The 16831-nt window shown below is 36.0% G+C and overlaps 1 protein-coding gene across 5 annotated transcripts in view; it reads left to right on the top strand.

The window, feature by feature from the left end:
- Nucleotides 1-16831, top strand: part of GABRB2 (gamma-aminobutyric acid type A receptor subunit beta2) — a 151840-nt gene that overhangs the window by 115486 nt on the left and 19523 nt on the right. For all 5 annotated transcript variants that reach the window (XM_052684773.1, XM_052684774.1, XM_052684772.1 and 2 more), the window contains exons 8-10: nucleotides 13397-13534; nucleotides 14695-14847; nucleotides 15763-16007. In XM_052684773.1, the coding sequence (XP_052540733.1) occupies nucleotides 13397-13534; nucleotides 14695-14847; nucleotides 15763-16007 (536 nt within the window). The remainder of the gene's footprint in view (nucleotides 1-13396; nucleotides 13535-14694; nucleotides 14848-15762; nucleotides 16008-16831) is intronic.

Raw genomic sequence — 16831 nt, 5'->3', positions numbered from 1 at the left:
AGAAGCAATACATTTCCTGCGCATAAGAACATTGAATGCTGCAGGATACATACAGGATAACACTTTCGAAAGTAAAAATATGGAATGCTGTAGAATCTCATGTGAATACGTTGTCAAATTGCTCAGTATTTTGAGACAGAATTTGAGTCATAATTCCTTCAAGAATTAAGTTGGGCAGTTGTGAGTTTAAGAAGAAATAGTGATTAGCAAGTACTAAACCAGCACTTTCCATTGCTGCATTGTGTGTTATTTGTTGTTGTATTATTCATGTGTTTTTCTCTTAGTAAATGACTTCAGCTTTTTTGAAGAAGGTTATTTATTTCAAAGGCACGAGAGAGGAGCAGTCCGTATGGGCCTCTCAGCATAAAGATGTGGTCTTTTCACTTCTGTATTTGAGGCTGATTTCCTTTTATTTATGTTAAAATATTGTACTAGATTCTTTTTAATGAACATTTACATGCAGATATCCTGCTTTTCCAGCCCAAGAGGCAACCTTATGTAATACGTATTTGCATATTGACACAGTTGCAATACTAGATCTAGTGGAAAACAGAATAAAAGTCAAGAGCATGTGTTAAAACCTACTTGCAGAGAGAAACTCCTTTAAGGTTTGGCATTATATTTTCTGTTGCATCTGCTTCACAAAACAAGCATAGCCTGAAGCTATGCCTGAAGTTGCTAGTCAAAAGAAAAGTGAATGCTAATGCAATGTAGGCCTTTTTTTTTAAACTTCTGAAATGCAAAAATCAGTGATGAAGTCTTGATGTAGTATCTGTGAACCTCACAGTGAATCACAGAGAGGAACAGCAGATACAAGGTAAAGCAGGACGTTACTTGTAGACTAGGATTTCACATGGTTCTATGTCATGTAAAAGGACAAAACTTTAGACTAGAGAGAAGAAAATGTGAAGGGACGTTGTTTCTGCTGTGGATTTTGCTGTAACCATCTCCTTAGCAAAGAATTGGGGCCTTGCAGCCTTATAGTTTCTGCACTGCTTGCATGCAGAGATGAAGAAGATTTTTCTCCTTCTTTGGCCTTGTCCTATCTATAAAAATACTTCCTGCTACCTTGTGCATAGCTATCCACAAATATTAGCATCTAGTTACCAGTCAAATAACTTTTCTTTGTTTGCTGTTTCTAAAACCTGGAGGCTTGGGGTGTCAAAAGCATTTATTCTCACCTTTTTCAGTATCCTAGGAATGTAGCTGGGGTACTGCCAGCCAACCTTTTCTGTCTTTTCTGATATAGGTGTCACAACAGAGTTTCCTACAGAAAAGTCCTCTGAGCCTTGAGGCACGCAGCTCCCACTGAAATATTTTGAGAGCACAGCCATGTGGTTTCCTGTATCACTTGGCTGTATGAAGGTCATATAGGAATGTTACATCTGTTACAGTTTTAAGGGAATAATGATGCAATTCTAACAAGATCAGAATCTGTAATTAACATTCTAATAAGCTTAATTTACATGATACTGTGTGAACAGTTCTCTGCAACAAGAGTACGTGCAATTATTCTTGATAAACTTTTTAGGAGACAGAGAACTTTATTGAGATGGGAAGCAACATTAAGAAAAAGTTTCCAAATCTGTGTATGAATTACTTCAACAAAACAAAACAAAACAAAAGTGTTCATTAAGATGTATTTGTTAGTAAAAGAAAATTAATTTTTGCAAGCTCAGTTAAGTGCCCGGAACCAACCTCAGTTGTGTGTGGGCGAATATAGCTTGTTTTTTCTAATGTTGTAATGGTGCCTAGCTGTTACCAATAACAGCTTTTAGCATATGGGCAAGTACTAGTGAGCAATCTTTCTATTCTTTATAACAAATCTTTACTTATTTTGTTTTAATTATTGTAATGTTCTGAGTAACTGCAGGTAAGGATGCAATAATATTCCAGAGCATTGCCTCACACAGTACTGCAAACTGTCATCTTAATAAATAAATATTTTCCTAAATTGAGCAAATGACACAGGCATTGACAGCAGGGCTTTCTTCTACAGATTGCATTTTTCTCCTTGTGGCCTTGGATATTTAATACAGCAATGGAATAATTAAGCAAAGTGGAGTATTAATGCAATTTTATTAATAATATGTTAAGGTTGCCAGATGTTCTTTTTGTTTTCCTTTCATTTTTAATGTACATCAGCATTCAAATAGCAGGCTGATAATGGGTCATGCGGAACTTAGGTATGAAGACCAAACATTGTAAGGTATTAAGAACAAAAAGAGGAGGTTAATGTAGATGATCCTTTACTGACTTTTTTATTTTGATATACCCACCTCTTTTACTTAACAGTTTTGAGAGGATCTAATCTTATTTATTGATTGGAAAATTCTATTTTACATAGTCTTTATTGAAATCTTAAGTACGAAAACTGAGTTTTATTTTATCAGGAAAGTATATTAGCCCTTTCATCACTCCAGAACGTGTGTAAATGTTTTCTGTGCAGAATTTCTACTGCATATCTTTGAGGCCAATGGAGTCAAATGAAATAAAAAAGTAATAATAAGCACAAAAAGAGGAGGATGAATACAGGTTATAATGATGGCATCAATAGAAGATGAAAATGTAGGTGTTTGTTTTCCTCATGTGACCTTTATCTATAATAAGGATAGGGAGAAGGAAAAAATATGTTACTTTTACCTACCCAGTGTGTAGGCACATGTTATTATAAGAGTTCTGTTAAGGAAAACATGACCTCCTGCTCATGTCCAGAACACCATTGCTATTACTTGTTTTCAAATTTCTGAAACAGTCTTCAGATACATGCAAAAACTTGGGGTTTAAGACCTTTCCATCAATCTTCAAAGCTATCTCTCTGGAATGCAATTGAAAGATTCAATATATTTTTCTATCAAAATATAAAACACTGTTCTCTTTGCACCATCTTATTATCTTTAATATTATACAAGAAGATAACTACTTTCAAATTAAGCATCAGTTATATATATTCTTCATTTAATAGAATCACAGCATGGTTTGGATTGGTAGGGACCTTTAAGATCATCTAGTTCCAAGCCCCTGCTATACGCAGGGGCACCTCCCTGCAGACCAGGTTGCTCAGAGCCCCGTCCAGCCTGGCCATTGAATGCCTCTAGGGTGGGGATATCTACAGCCTTTCTGGCCAACCTGTGCCGATGTCTCATCACCCTCATACTAAAGAATTTCTTCCTGATATCTAATCATTAAAACTACATAGGAGAGAGTTCAAAATTTGATTCTGCTGCTGAAAACACCATCCATGTTAAATCTACCAAATGTTTAACTACTTAGCAAGAATATCCTTCAGTTAATTGCAAAATCTGCAAGTTAGATTCTGCCAAATTATTTGTTCAGCTATAGTCATGCATAGCAGAATAAAATTGATAAATGAAGTCTAAGCAGCAGTTGAAAAGAGGCTGACTGGGTTCCAGGTACTGGAAGGCCAGTTGCTTGAGTTTCTTATTAAGCCTAAATCTTTGTAAAGTAGGTGAAACAAATATTGCTTGCAGTTTTCAATGCCAAAGCATGATATTTATTTCTTTTCATTTAACTTTATCTTGATTTCATTGACAATTCTGGGGAAAAATAGTTGTGAATGAAGAAGTAACATTTTCCTGTGTCTGAGAAAACAGTAAGTACTTCATACTTTCACATTGAAGAGTACTCTGAGAAAGGAAAAAAAAAAAAAAAAAAAAAAAAAAAAAAAGCCCATTGTCTGCTCAAATCTGATTGCACTTGTCTTTTGAAAATGGGTATTTTCTCATGAGTTCTGTTCATTTCATGATTTAATAGAGCTGAAATAGATCACTTAAGAATTGATGTATTCATTTCAATCAAATTTACAGCAGCTGCAGTTCATATTTAAATAGCAGTTTGTGACTTCTGCCCAAATGTTGCTTTCCTCAGCAATGATACATATCCATATAGTTATAAGTTGCAATTTCCTATTGTGTCTTTGAAAATCTAATCTAATGAAAAGTGAATGTCTGCTTCTTGCTTTTTTCCACATAGCTGATAATCAAGTCAAGCTTCCAGAAAATAGAACATTATTTTCACAGAATCACAGAATTGTAGGGGTTGGAAGGGACCCCCAGAGATCATCGTGTCCAACCCCCCTGCCAAAGCAGGTTCCCTACAGCAGGTCACACAGGTCGGCATCCAGGCAGGTCTTGAACATCTCCAGAGAAGGAGACTCCACCACCTCCCTGGGCAGCCTGTTCCAGTGCTCCGTCACCTCACCGTAAAGAAGTTCTTGTGCACATTTGTGAGGAATTTCCCATGCTGCAGTTTCCGGCCGTTTCCCCTTGTCCTGTCTCCACTCACCACTGAAAACAGTCTGGCCTCGCCATTCTGCCCCCCACACCTTAGATATTTATAGACCTGGATCAGGTCCCCTCTCAGTCTTCTTTTCTCAAGGCTGAACAGATCCAGTTCACTCAGCCTTTCCTCATAGCAGAGATGCTCCAGGCCCTTCACCATCTTCATGGCCCTCCGCTGGACTCTTTCCAAGAGATCCTTGTCTTTTTTGTACTGGGGATTCCAGAACTGGACACAGTACTCCAGATGAGGTTTACCAGGGCAGAGTAGAGGGGGAGGATCACCTCCTTCGACCTGCTGGACACGCTCTTTTTAATGCACCCCAGTAAGCCATTGGCCTTTTTGGCCACAAGGGCACACTGCTGGCTCATGGCCAACCTGTCATCCACCATTTTGTGCTTCTTGAGATTCTTAGTGTTCTGCAAGTCAACTTTTTATTACAAACTTATGAAAATAGCCCTTAATGTAGCCAAAAGTAAGAAACAACTGTGGTGTTTTCTTCTTTGTTTTTGTTTGCTTGTTTGTTTCCTTTGACATATAAGGTATTTAATACAGTTAATTGTGTGTTTCAGAACTCATTTTTTGATGTGATATGTTCAATAGGGAACAAATTGGTCTGAAACTTTACTGTGGAATTATAATGTATTACTAATCCATTTTTCTTCTATCACCAAAGTCACTACCATGTTTTGTTCAAATAACGTTTTCTTAATCTCACCCATGCCATGCTAAAATCCCCTTTAGAGATGATGTAATGTTAATCAATGCAAAAACTGACATATTGTCAACATCTTCAGAAGATGTGAAAATTTGGTCCTCTGCTAAGTAAATAAATGACTTAGAAGAACTCAGATTTGGGCTAAGATGTTTCTAAGTACTATGCTTCTGTGTGGTTACATTACATTGGTTCTTAAAAATTAGAAACTAGAGGTAAAAACAAACAAACAAACAAACAAAAACACCTAGATGGAGATCCTTAAACTTCAGACATTTAAATAAGTAAAATAGGATCAAATTGTGTGATAAATAGCTTTGTAGATGTAGCTGCTAGATAGTAGTGTGTTCTATTATCGATGGAGTCTGAGAAACAAAACAGTTCTGACAGTGTGGTACCTGGTTTGACCTAATTAGTCATGGTTAACTTCATATCACTGTGCATGACTGTGCTGCAAATACTCATCTCTGTAGCTTGAGGAACTTTTAGATTTGAGGATCTCCTTGGTGTTGAAACCAATGCCTTCGATCATTCGTACTAGAGAAAGTAAATCACCTTTTAGAAGGATTACAAGAAATTACTACTTTCTAGATGCTGAAAGCTTTTTGAGTATTGCCTCACTGATGTTGTTCTATTTCTTTCTTCTGATATATTTATTTTCCTAAAAACATTTTCACAGTTGAAATTTACTTTCAAAAGCACTTTGTAGCCAATGCCCTAAAGCACAAATGATTTCCATGAATTTATTAGGGAAAAAGAAAAACAACAGCAAGGAGGTTTGTGTTGTACCAGGACACCTATTCTGTAAGGTTTTAGGGCAAACTATGAGCAAGAATCAGGCTAGAAGTGCTTACAATAAATGATCCCTGGTTGTGATAGTGCCGTAAGAAGTCCACTCTGTGAGAATCAGTTGTATAATATCACTCGTCCAACAGAAGACCTATTTTTAATAGCAGTTTGCAGTCCTATGTTGGTCACGTTTCCCTCTAAGTTTCTTTCTTTTCCCCAGTCCACTCTTATCTAGTAACAAACCATTTGAATACCTTGAAGATAATATATATATATTTTTTTTTGAGAATGTTACCAATTTAATTGAAAAATCAATTGTATTTCATTGCAGTCAGAAAATGGTGCATCCTCTTTGTATCCAAATCCTCAGAGCCTCAGGGGAAGAACTCTTTGAAGTGAAATGTCAAAAGAATTGTTAATTTTTTATACAGAAAGACAGAATGGGGGGAAGGCAGGTCAGAAAAAGGAGAAAGAAGGAAGAATGATGTGCTTTTTCCAGTTGTTCCAATGCCAGGTGTGTTCAGCTATACATAAAATCTGCCTTACCATATCATCCTACTGACTTCAATGTGCAGTGACTTGTATTCCCCTCAGCTCTGAAGAGCTCTACGAACTCAAAGAAATACTTCTTATTCTTTCTGACTGCGTTTTTGAATGAACCAGTGGATAGTGAAGAATGAAGAGGTGCAGTGAAGCAAGTATGAAAGCTCCGAAGGATTTCAGGGTTTCAGAATATGGTTTGCATGTGAGTTATGATTTTGCAATGAAATCTTAGCTGTTTGCTCTGTGCAAATGAAAAGCTGCTGAAGAAATTGCTTCAGAAAGAATTTGGTGATTCATGGTTTAAAGATAAATAAAATGCACATACACTGTTATTAAACATCTTCCATTATGCAAACAGGATTAACCATCTATTTAACCTTTCTATATAGCATTCATCTCACGCTTCAGGGTCTGTAGATATCAAGTTTCTCAATCAGGCAGTTCAGAGTCTGCTTTTAAATAGGTTACTACAGCCTAAGACTATTAGCTTAGAATATTTTTTTTATTTTTAGTCAAAACATTTAGTCAGGTACAGATACTGTCATCCATCAGTTGTTTCATTTTACTTGGGAAGCTGTGATGTTAAGAAAGGCTAGGGGAAGAAAATCCAGTTGCTGACAGCAAAGATTCCCTTCCTCTTCCCCTCCCCATGAGTCCATAGGTTTTTGTGTGTTTTAAAGACAGTTATAATAAAGATAATTATAATGCAGTTGTTTTATCCTCCACAGTGTATATGCTGTTCTTGTAAATGGTTGCTTTCTAAAAATATTCATTTTCAGGTCCTGCTGAATTTTAATATGTTTTGTGTTGTTGACCAAAAGCCAAATACCTTAGGTGACCAGAAAGATCATGCAATGCCAGCTTTTGTTGAGCCTCCAGACCTGCTGGGCAGAAATCTCACAGGACTGACCAAGTTGTCCTTCATCATCTTTGAATGCTGGCAATGCCCAGAATGACTGAGAGAAGGGCAATCAGTGTTAGGATTAGGAGAGTTCCCAACAGGATCCTTTTGTCTCATTGTTAATGATGAAATGGTTTTCCGTAGCTTGGAGCTATGCTGTAAGAATATTCCTGTTCCCCACTGCTGTTCCAATCATGCTCAGGCTATTTGGTGATGGTTCAGAACTGAATGAGATGGATTCATGGCTTCAGAATCCTATCTACATTCTGGATATGTTTACACCATTTCACGTTTGCCATTATTTTTTTCCCTAAAATCAACAAATATCTCTAATCTGTGTATGTTACTGCAGCATTAATACTGATATGTGGGCTACTCAAATCCCTACACAGAGCGCACGCTGCTTGTAGATCTGGTTGTGTATCTCTATATCATATCTAAAATACAGTCCTGCTGTGCTATGTACAAACAAAAGCATCGTGAGGCAATGAATCCAACTGATAAATTCTGAGATTTTTTTTAGAAAAGTTGGCTTCCCTTTTTTTTTTTTTTTTTTTTTTTTTAACATTGTGCAGTGTCTCTGATAACTGCCTTGAGTGTAAATAATCTCATGTGCAGCTAGTAACTTTACAGCTTCCATTTTAGGTTATCTGTATGTAAAAAAATCCTGAATTTTGATTTCTCATGAGGTGACTGAAAAAAATAGGTGATTTGTAGTTTCTGTATGAAAGGGTTTTTATTCTGCATTCTTCTAGTTGTTTGTTTTCCTCCTACCAGGAATGACAGATGATAAAGCTCTGAAGTGCAGGCAATGATAAACACCCTGTCCATGTTAATGGGAGTTGAGAATGCTTTGCTTCTCGTGGGATTGGTGCCATATTTCCAGGGCAATGTATTGATTTGGTTGGCTGCCGATGTGCGATGCATGACAGAAATGAGAAATTGAACTTTCTGAATGTGAAGTAAATTGTGCTGCTGATGATATATAAGTGATTTAGGAAAAAGCAATCAATCAGTTTCTCTGTCCTGGTAGCAGTGCTATCTACAATTTAATATATGGTAAAACAACAACTTCTGCAATCAAAATCAAACAGGCAGTGCTTTTTGCTAAAATCGGACTCTTGCAAAAAATGACTTGCAGAACTTCGTTTTTAGTATGCTTTGCTTCCTTCATTACTGATGTTATCTGACAATTTAGAAATATTAAATTCATTTATTCTGCTTTTCTTGTCAAAGTTCATAGATCATTTTCCTAGACTATTACTTTTTAAAATTGGTTGGTCTTTAAATAATTTTAGTTTATATATGTAGAGCTGTTTTGAGTTCCAAATACCTGCAGATGGAGTTTATTATAACCAGAGATAATTGGACCTTAATACCTGTAAAACATCCGCTAAAGACATGAATAGGCCTTTTTTCTTTTCTGGCAGATGTTTTGCAGATTCTAGACTCATATCCAATTATCTGTGAGTACTTCAGCAGTTCACAATAGCATTCATTTGAAGATGACTATATTATTCTTTTCTCTCCTTCCTTATGTTATGAAATGAAAGAGATAACGTACCCTTCTTGGAAGGGCAGAGAGGTATTTTAATGAAAGCTTGAAGAGACTTCCTAAAACTATTCTTACTGATGCCCGCTAGCCAGTCTTGTCATTCAGCATCAAAGCCTTAGCTTAACATTTTCCTCGGCGTAAAATTAAGCAGCAGGGAGTTCTGCATGTATTTCCCAGAGGAGTGCAGAGATGCTTAGATTGGAATCATCAACTTGAATATTTTGGTGAGAATTTTTAAAGGAGTTCAGCTCTCCTCAAGATGGAATTGTCAATATTTACCTAGTACTAATGCTGTGAGAATAGGGAGCAGCCTAACCACATCTCTCATCCTTATTGGCAGAGAGGGAGAGCTGGAAATTTTGGCTACATGCTGGAAATTCAATCTGGAGTTCTTTCCTGCATTACCCTTGGTATGATTATATGATTCAGGACCAAACTGTGTGTAAGCAGTTGGGCAGAAAAATCTATGAATAGATGTTCAAGAAATGAATAGAATAAAGGACCATTGAGGTTTTTTTATGAATACAACAGGTTTTTTTCCTGCTGTAACTCATTTTATTTGGTCAGAAAGGAAAACAAAAGATTGATTTATTAGTTGTAAAGCTTACCAATTAAACTGCCTCAAAATGTTTTCCTGATAAATCCTTCCAAATTCAGTAAATGATCTTTTATCTGGAAGATGTCATTGGAATTGGTAGGCTTAAGATATAATAGAAGCAGAACTCAGCAGTATCAAAACAATATATGCAATGTATGTAATATTATTTTTAAACTCAGTATATATTTTTCCTAATACAAACCTGCTTTTATAGCTCACCACCATCCAGTTTATTATTTCTTTTTGTATGTTATGTTTTCTTATGTTACTTCACTGAAGGCTGAGAATAAGACATGTCAGACAGGAAGTAACAGTATACAAGGAAACAAAAAGCTATCTGCCTTTTTTCTGAAGATGGAATTGTGACCGGAAAAGTAAAAGATATCATGACAACCTGATATATTTCAAATCTGCAGATTCTGCATGTGTTTCTCATGCCATGTAACCCTGGGAAAAAAATGACCAGCAAATTAACAAGAGTTAAGGATTTGCATCTTTCTTTAAAATGACTCATTTAATTGGGCCTGTTTTTCTGTGAACACAGCTACTAACAAACTCCATCCACGTACCACTAATCTCCCTGGAAAATACCTTTTTAAAGCAAATGAAGTAGATCTAGTAGTACTTAAAATCTAGGATCGTGTAGTGAGTGGAAACAGCCATTCAACAGGTAGTGCCCCACTGCTAACTTCCTGTCATGCAACAGCTTTTCCACTGGCCCTGCATTGGCCCTACATGTGTCACTGAAAGGGCCAAGTCTTTTTTTCCACACTGTATTTGGGAAAATGCCCAGCTTTTGTTACTGGCTGATTCAGGTGGAAAGTAACATTGTACAAATTGAATGTAATAAATTCCATTTGCTGGAAAACATCTTTTATAGGTATCCACTGGAGAACCAGAGGACTGTCTCTGGCAGGATAAGGCATTTGTAGCGTCAATCCAGGGAAGGACCAAAGTTATACCAACAGTAACAGAGACAGAACCTGATGTAAACTTGCAACAAAAATATTGAAATAATAATAAAAAGCAGAACACCCTAAATTAAAGGTGATTAAGTGTGAAGTTTTTCAAGCTGTGTGCAGGATAGAACAGTCTGTTAGCTTGGTAAACTAATTATTTGTTTCTTAACATGTTCAGTAACTAGAAGAGCCTCAGTATTTCAGGAAGGGAAGGGAATTTAAAGTGTTGCACTCTTCTATCATGTAACATTTACTGTCTTTAGCTGTCTTTGGACTGTGGAGGAAGCAGGACAAGACTAATTGAAGAAATGAAAGATAGGGAGGAAGGCTCCCATACAATTAGGCAGTTTCAGAAAATCATTACTAAGTATCAAAATGCATTCTTTTCTGTTGAGAACAAAACAATTCCCATTTCCTGGGAAAGTCTTTAATTTTATTTTTTGTTATATATTTTTTAAAATACTGATACTATAGAACAAATCAGTTCTAACTCTTCTTGGCCAAACTAAGAATGCAGTGCATGATCATTGGAAGTCATTCTGCTTTTCTTATTTCTAAATATAGCATCACTTGGTCAATGCAACAATTTATGCTGTAGTTTTCTTCATGAGATAACTCAAAGCTCCTAGGTTCTTATAATTAAAAATGTATGTCTGAGCATACTTTTTTGTATCACAAAGTGTCATCAGTATGATTGTGGAATCATGGTTCCTGTTTGTTTAATTACAGAGGATAGGCCTGCTGACAGATAGCATTAATCTTGGCTCTTTTTCAGACCTCTCATGGTTTGGACTCTGAAAAGTAATGTGCAATCAATACAAAGATTGACATCTATGAAATACTTCATTTCACAAAAAATCAGTATAGAAGAATGTAGATGATTTTGTTTATGATGCTGTCCAAACAGACGAGGGAAGCTAAATATTATCTGAAGCTGTTAGTTCAAATTATGTTTTTATTTTCTTCTTGATGAAGCAAAAAAGCAAGTATAACTGGCAAAGAATCTGTAACCACTGATGTAAGCTATTTGTTGCTGTGAATTTAAGCTCCGTTTCTTAAGAAGTTCTGGATACATCAAAGGCAATGTTTTGCATTGCAGGTCTTTTTCTCCTTTCACTGTTGAATCTTAATTAGAAGATACTGTCCTTGTTTTAACTTGGTTGATGTTGCCTATCAAAGGTAATTTTTTATAAATGGAAAGGTTAAGAAAACGTGTTTCACAAGCAAGTTCTTAAAATCTGTTTTCATTAGTTTATTTTCTGTCAATTTCAGCAACTTTGAAAGAAGAGCAGGTTTGCCTCTTGAATCCTTGATGCTGATTATATGTTCAAAATCTTTTCTCTCTGAATGAGACTGCTCTGTTTACAGAATTTGGTTTTCAGTTTTCTACCATTAGACTGCTTTAGGTTTGCTGCTAAACCCATGAAAAACAGAAGGAAGGAGTGACATATACACAAAAGTGGAATTGCCTTCAAACTTCTGTAAGAATACAACTACCAAAATACTTCAAAACCTACTGTATTTGGAATAGATTTCTATGGTTGTTTCAATGTTTTCATGGAATATTGTGTTTGCATCTTCAAACTTGCAGGCCTTCTGCTACTGCTGTGCACCTGTGTTTTGTGTGGATTATCAAAAACTAATCAAAAACTAATACTATGTGGTACAGGTTTTATAAATTGAGTTATCACAGAGTGCATAATCTGCAAAAGTGCTTGAAATCAAGTCATACTCTTGAATGGTGCTTAGTGTAATTTTGATTTTTGTCTATAGATAGGAATGTGAAGTTCACTCAAATCTGTTTATTATTTTATCTCACTTTTGCAAAGGAAAATGGTCATTAATTGTTCAGAGCTCGTCTTTCTTTTTTCAATTTTCAACAACAAAAACCTTTAATAGGTTAAAATTTTTTCTGTTTTTGTTTTTTGTGAACTTATTTATGTTCTCCACTGTTCAGTACCCTGTATCAACTCTAAAGTATGTAAGTTAGCTCAACTGCTCTATAAAGAACTTAAATTCAGATTTCGTCCATGTGTTTTATGACTGGGAAAACTAATACTGTTTTATGTTTCTTTTTTGTTTCTTTTTTTTCTGTGGTGTTTGTTGTTGTTATTTGTTGGGGTTTTTTTGCCATAAAGAGCAATGGCTTCTGAATCTATTATTGTTGTGTCTTGTGAGTGCCACACTAATTGTGGCCATCTTCTATTGTATTTAAGCTTCCTTGGGAAAAAGGAGTGACCTTGTTTTACAAGTAAATCTAAATGGATTTGAACAACAGTTCAGCATCAGCCAAAAAAAAAAAAATTATTGACTATTAAAATGGTTTGGGTTGGAAGGGACCTTTAAGTTCATCTAGTTCCAACCCCCTCCCCTGCTATAGGCAGGGATGCCTCCCTCTAGACCAGGTTGCTCACAGCTCCATCCAGCCTGGCCTTGAGCATGTCCAGAGTGGGGACATCCACAGCCTCTCTGGGCAACCTGTTCCAGTGTCTCACCATCATCGCAGTAAAGAATTTCTTTCTGATATCTGATCTAAATCTGCCATCTTCCAGTTTAAAGCTGGTGAAACACAACCAGTGAAGTTGTAAACTACATTGTATACAGAGCAAATATCATGAGCTACTCTATGCTGAATTTCTCTCTTGGCCACTGTTTGGGGAATGGCTGAGCATTACTTGGCAGATGATGATCATTTGCAATACAGGTGTACGTATATATATTTAGAAAGAGAGTTATTATCACATTTTTACTTCTGATTTCCTTTTCTGTCTTAGTAAATAGCTTGTATCTCAACCCATGAGTCTTGTTTTGAAGGGAGTGAGCAAACAGTAGTGTGGTGCTTAGCTGCCTGCTGGGTTCAACCACAACAAAATAAAATTTAGAATTACCAGTGCCTGTCTGTGCATATATATCTGTTCTATCATTAATATTTTATTTTCAGAAATATATTTCACATATTTTCTGAATGAATTCTCCAGATTGTTCTCCATTACATAAGACTTGATGCGTATTTTAACACTTTGCTCCTGTTTTATAGACGGCTATACGACAGACGACATTGAATTTTACTGGCGTGGTGGTGATAATGCAGTCACAGGAGTCACAAAGATTGAACTGCCACAGTTTTCCATTGTAGACTACAAGCTTATCACCAAGAACGTTGTTTTCTCTACAGGTTTGTGGATGGGCAGCTAAAAGGGGAATTAACTGGGAAAACTAAAAATGGTCTAATTCTCAGTGTGCAGTTCAGGGTCTGAAAATTTTAGCAACAGGAGTAAATCAGAGCAGCAACTCTGCACTCTAAAACAGAATTTTAAAACAAGCGGATTTTATTACAGCTTCACAATCTGTTCCTCATTAATCTATAAAAAGAATACAACAGACCATTACGTTAAGACTTAGTCAGATTTTCTGGTTTTCTGTGAACTGACCAAGACACACACCCCTCAGCTCCTTAATTCCCAACAAGAAATAGCTCAGTTTGTAAGAACTTTTCTCTCCATTTGCAGGTGTTGTTTTTTTTTTTTCCAATCCTTGGTTGTGTTAGGCTAATTATTTGGTCTTCACCATAAAACCTTTCATATTGTCCTTCCACAAGATTTGTAGTTTATACTATGCTAGCAAACATACGACTTTCTGAAGGCTGAAAAGGTGTTGTGTAACAGGTTGAAATGACATTAAATCACTCAAATGAGTTATTTCTATTTGGTGTTCTCCACCTACTCAAGAAAGCTGATAGGTATTAGATTAGGAAGGAAAAAAAATAAGAAAAACAAAAAAAGCAAAACAAACAAACAAGAAAAACACATAATCATTTTTTAGATATAGACAGAAATCGTCTTGGGAGGAAATACAGAGGCACTGTGTATTCCAGATTCTTCAAAAGTGAAGCAGAAATGGGACTTGAATACATTATGATTTCCAGGTGCCCATTTCAATGAGTGCTTCACACACCACAATTTTTCTGCTGTTGGTGACAAAAGGGAAGCACTGCAATGCCTGAAGAGGTTAGAGAAAAGGTTACACTGAAGGAAGCATACTGCATCTTGTCAGTAAAGAAACACTGTTGCATTTTGATGCTGTGAAATGTGTTTTGACTGTTGATTTTTGAATATTATGGTTACCAGCAGAAATGAACCCAGTAGCTTCCTTGTACCCTTCAAGTAATAGATTAGCTAATCTCAATTCTTGCTAGAAACCCTACAGCTGATTATTCAGGGTCTTTCAGCTCTCTGTGTAGTCTTTGCTGCAGGAAGCAGTAAAACTGAAATGACAGGAAAATGTTTTCAGGCTTTATATGAGTAAATTATGGCCATACCAAATATTCTCTTTTAGGTGCCTACCCAAGGCTGTCTCTCAGCTTTAAACTTAAGAGAAACATTGGTTACTTCATTCTGCAGACCTACATGCCTTCTATTCTGATCACTATTCTGTCCTGGGTTTCCTTCTGGATTAATTATGATGCTTCAGCTGCAAGAGTTGCTTTAGGTAGGCATTTTTACACCTCTCATAGTGTGCATTAGTTGAAGTGTTTTTCTTGCTTCTGGCATGGGGGATAGTGCATGGTTGGAAAAATAAATCTGTTAGATCTGGCTTGCAAGCTTTGTATTATTTGAATCAGTGTTTAAGTCATCCCAATTTAAATATAAATTAAAGTGATTTCATGTCTAGTTTAGCTAACTGTATAATCATTGTAACCAGAATTAGCCTAATTGTCTGTATTCTCTGTTGTTGTTTTACTGCTTGTTCTTCTGTTAAGAGAATGCATTCAGTTTTCTTTTGCTCATGGCAGTTCAGAGCTGTGTATTGTAGAGTATAAATTGCTTTTTCTTTTGGGTATAAATTAAATAAAGTTTTACTTGGGTTGTATAGGTAATGAATATCTATTGCCAAATTCTGTATAAATCAGATCAATTCTTTCCAATTTTGTTCTGCTACAGATAAGTAAATTGCTGCAAAGGACAATTGAGAATTTGTCATTTTAACATTGTGGAATACTGTCAGAGTTTTGCCAGGCCTTTTTGTGTAGTATTTTATGATAAGATTGTAGTCTACAGGCAGCATTGAAAATGCTGGAGGAAAGCAAGATATAATGACCCTAGGCTGGTGATTTGTAACTGAGACTGTTCCAGTAGGGTATGGTTCAGCTGGTTAAAAGCATACTTGTACAATCCAACTACTGTTTGATACTAGTAATTTTCTTTGCTGTACAAAATAATTTAAGACTAAGGAAGACCAAGGTTTTCTGTTTGTTTTTCTACCTGGAAAAAAAAAAACAAATCTAGAATTATTTCCAGCACTAGCAGTTGATTATTTTGAGCTACAATGCTAGAACATTTAAAATAAGTTCAGTCAGCAGACTTATAATTATTTTTTTTTATTATTTTTTTTTATTTTTTTCAGGAATCACAACTGTCCTCACCATGACAACAATTAACACTCATCTTCGAGAGACTCTTCCCAAAATCCCATATGTGAAAGCCATTGACATGTATCTTATGGGATGTTTTGTCTTCGTTTTCATGGCTCTGCTAGAGTATGCTTTGGTCAACTACATCTTCTTTGGCAGGGGACCTCAGCGTCAAAAGAAAGCAGCAGAAAAAGCTGCCAGTGCCAACAACGAGAAGTTACGAATGGATGTCAATAAGGTAAATTTAAATAGATATATGTTTTAGCATTGCCCCAAGACTACAGTAGACTTGCACTTCTGCCAGATAGAGCTTTTAAATGTAATTTCTGGTAGAAAGCAAAGTGGGATTATTATGATCCTAGCTTTTTGCAGGGTCATGAACTTAGCCACCTCAGCATTGAATACTGCCCTCTAGTCTGGAAAATTGAATGTTTGTTTTCTAAAGCATGTGCTCAAATAAGTTTTACTGTGAGATGTTTTCTCAGTGGAATGTATGGTTAAATATTTCTGATCTGTTTGTGAAGGAACAAAACCAAAATGATGGCTATAGCTAATATTCTAGTAAGAGCTGTATGAAACATGATAAATAAAACTTAAATTTAACCTACTTGAATGAATTTTTCAAATGACCTGGATAAGAAATATTTTCTACAGAAGTGCTTAAAGCTTGGAAAGTTTGCATATTTTTAAAATAAACTGGGCCCAGAATGTTGTTGACTAAATGAGAAGCCGCTCAGAAATAAACTATCAACTTGCTGTGCACTTAATTCTGAATCTGAAAATGGTCCCCTGGGGAGGGGGAATTGAGGCAGAAAAGACGTTTGCCAAGATGCACACTTTTAGAAAACGTGTCCATTATGCTTAATGAAAATGAAGCACTTACCATAAAGCACTTGTCATTTTTCACTGTGGCAATTTTGGATGAGTTTCATACTGTGGCATATCTGGGTAGAATGCTAAAATGTACTCAGTGTGAAATGTATAAACTTTCACACACATGCAAAATTAGAAAGTTAATTAAAGTTAAATTCTCCCTCTTCATTTTTTTATTAATTGGAAGAC

This window comes from Tympanuchus pallidicinctus, unplaced genomic scaffold (assembly GCF_026119805.1).
Source record: "Tympanuchus pallidicinctus isolate F22 unplaced genomic scaffold, pur_lepc_1.0 scaffold21, whole genome shotgun sequence".
Lineage (NCBI taxonomy): Eukaryota > Metazoa > Chordata > Aves > Galliformes > Phasianidae > Tympanuchus > Tympanuchus pallidicinctus.
The sequence above is the reverse complement of the archived record's forward strand: the minus strand, read 5'-3'. Positions and strand labels throughout refer to the sequence as shown.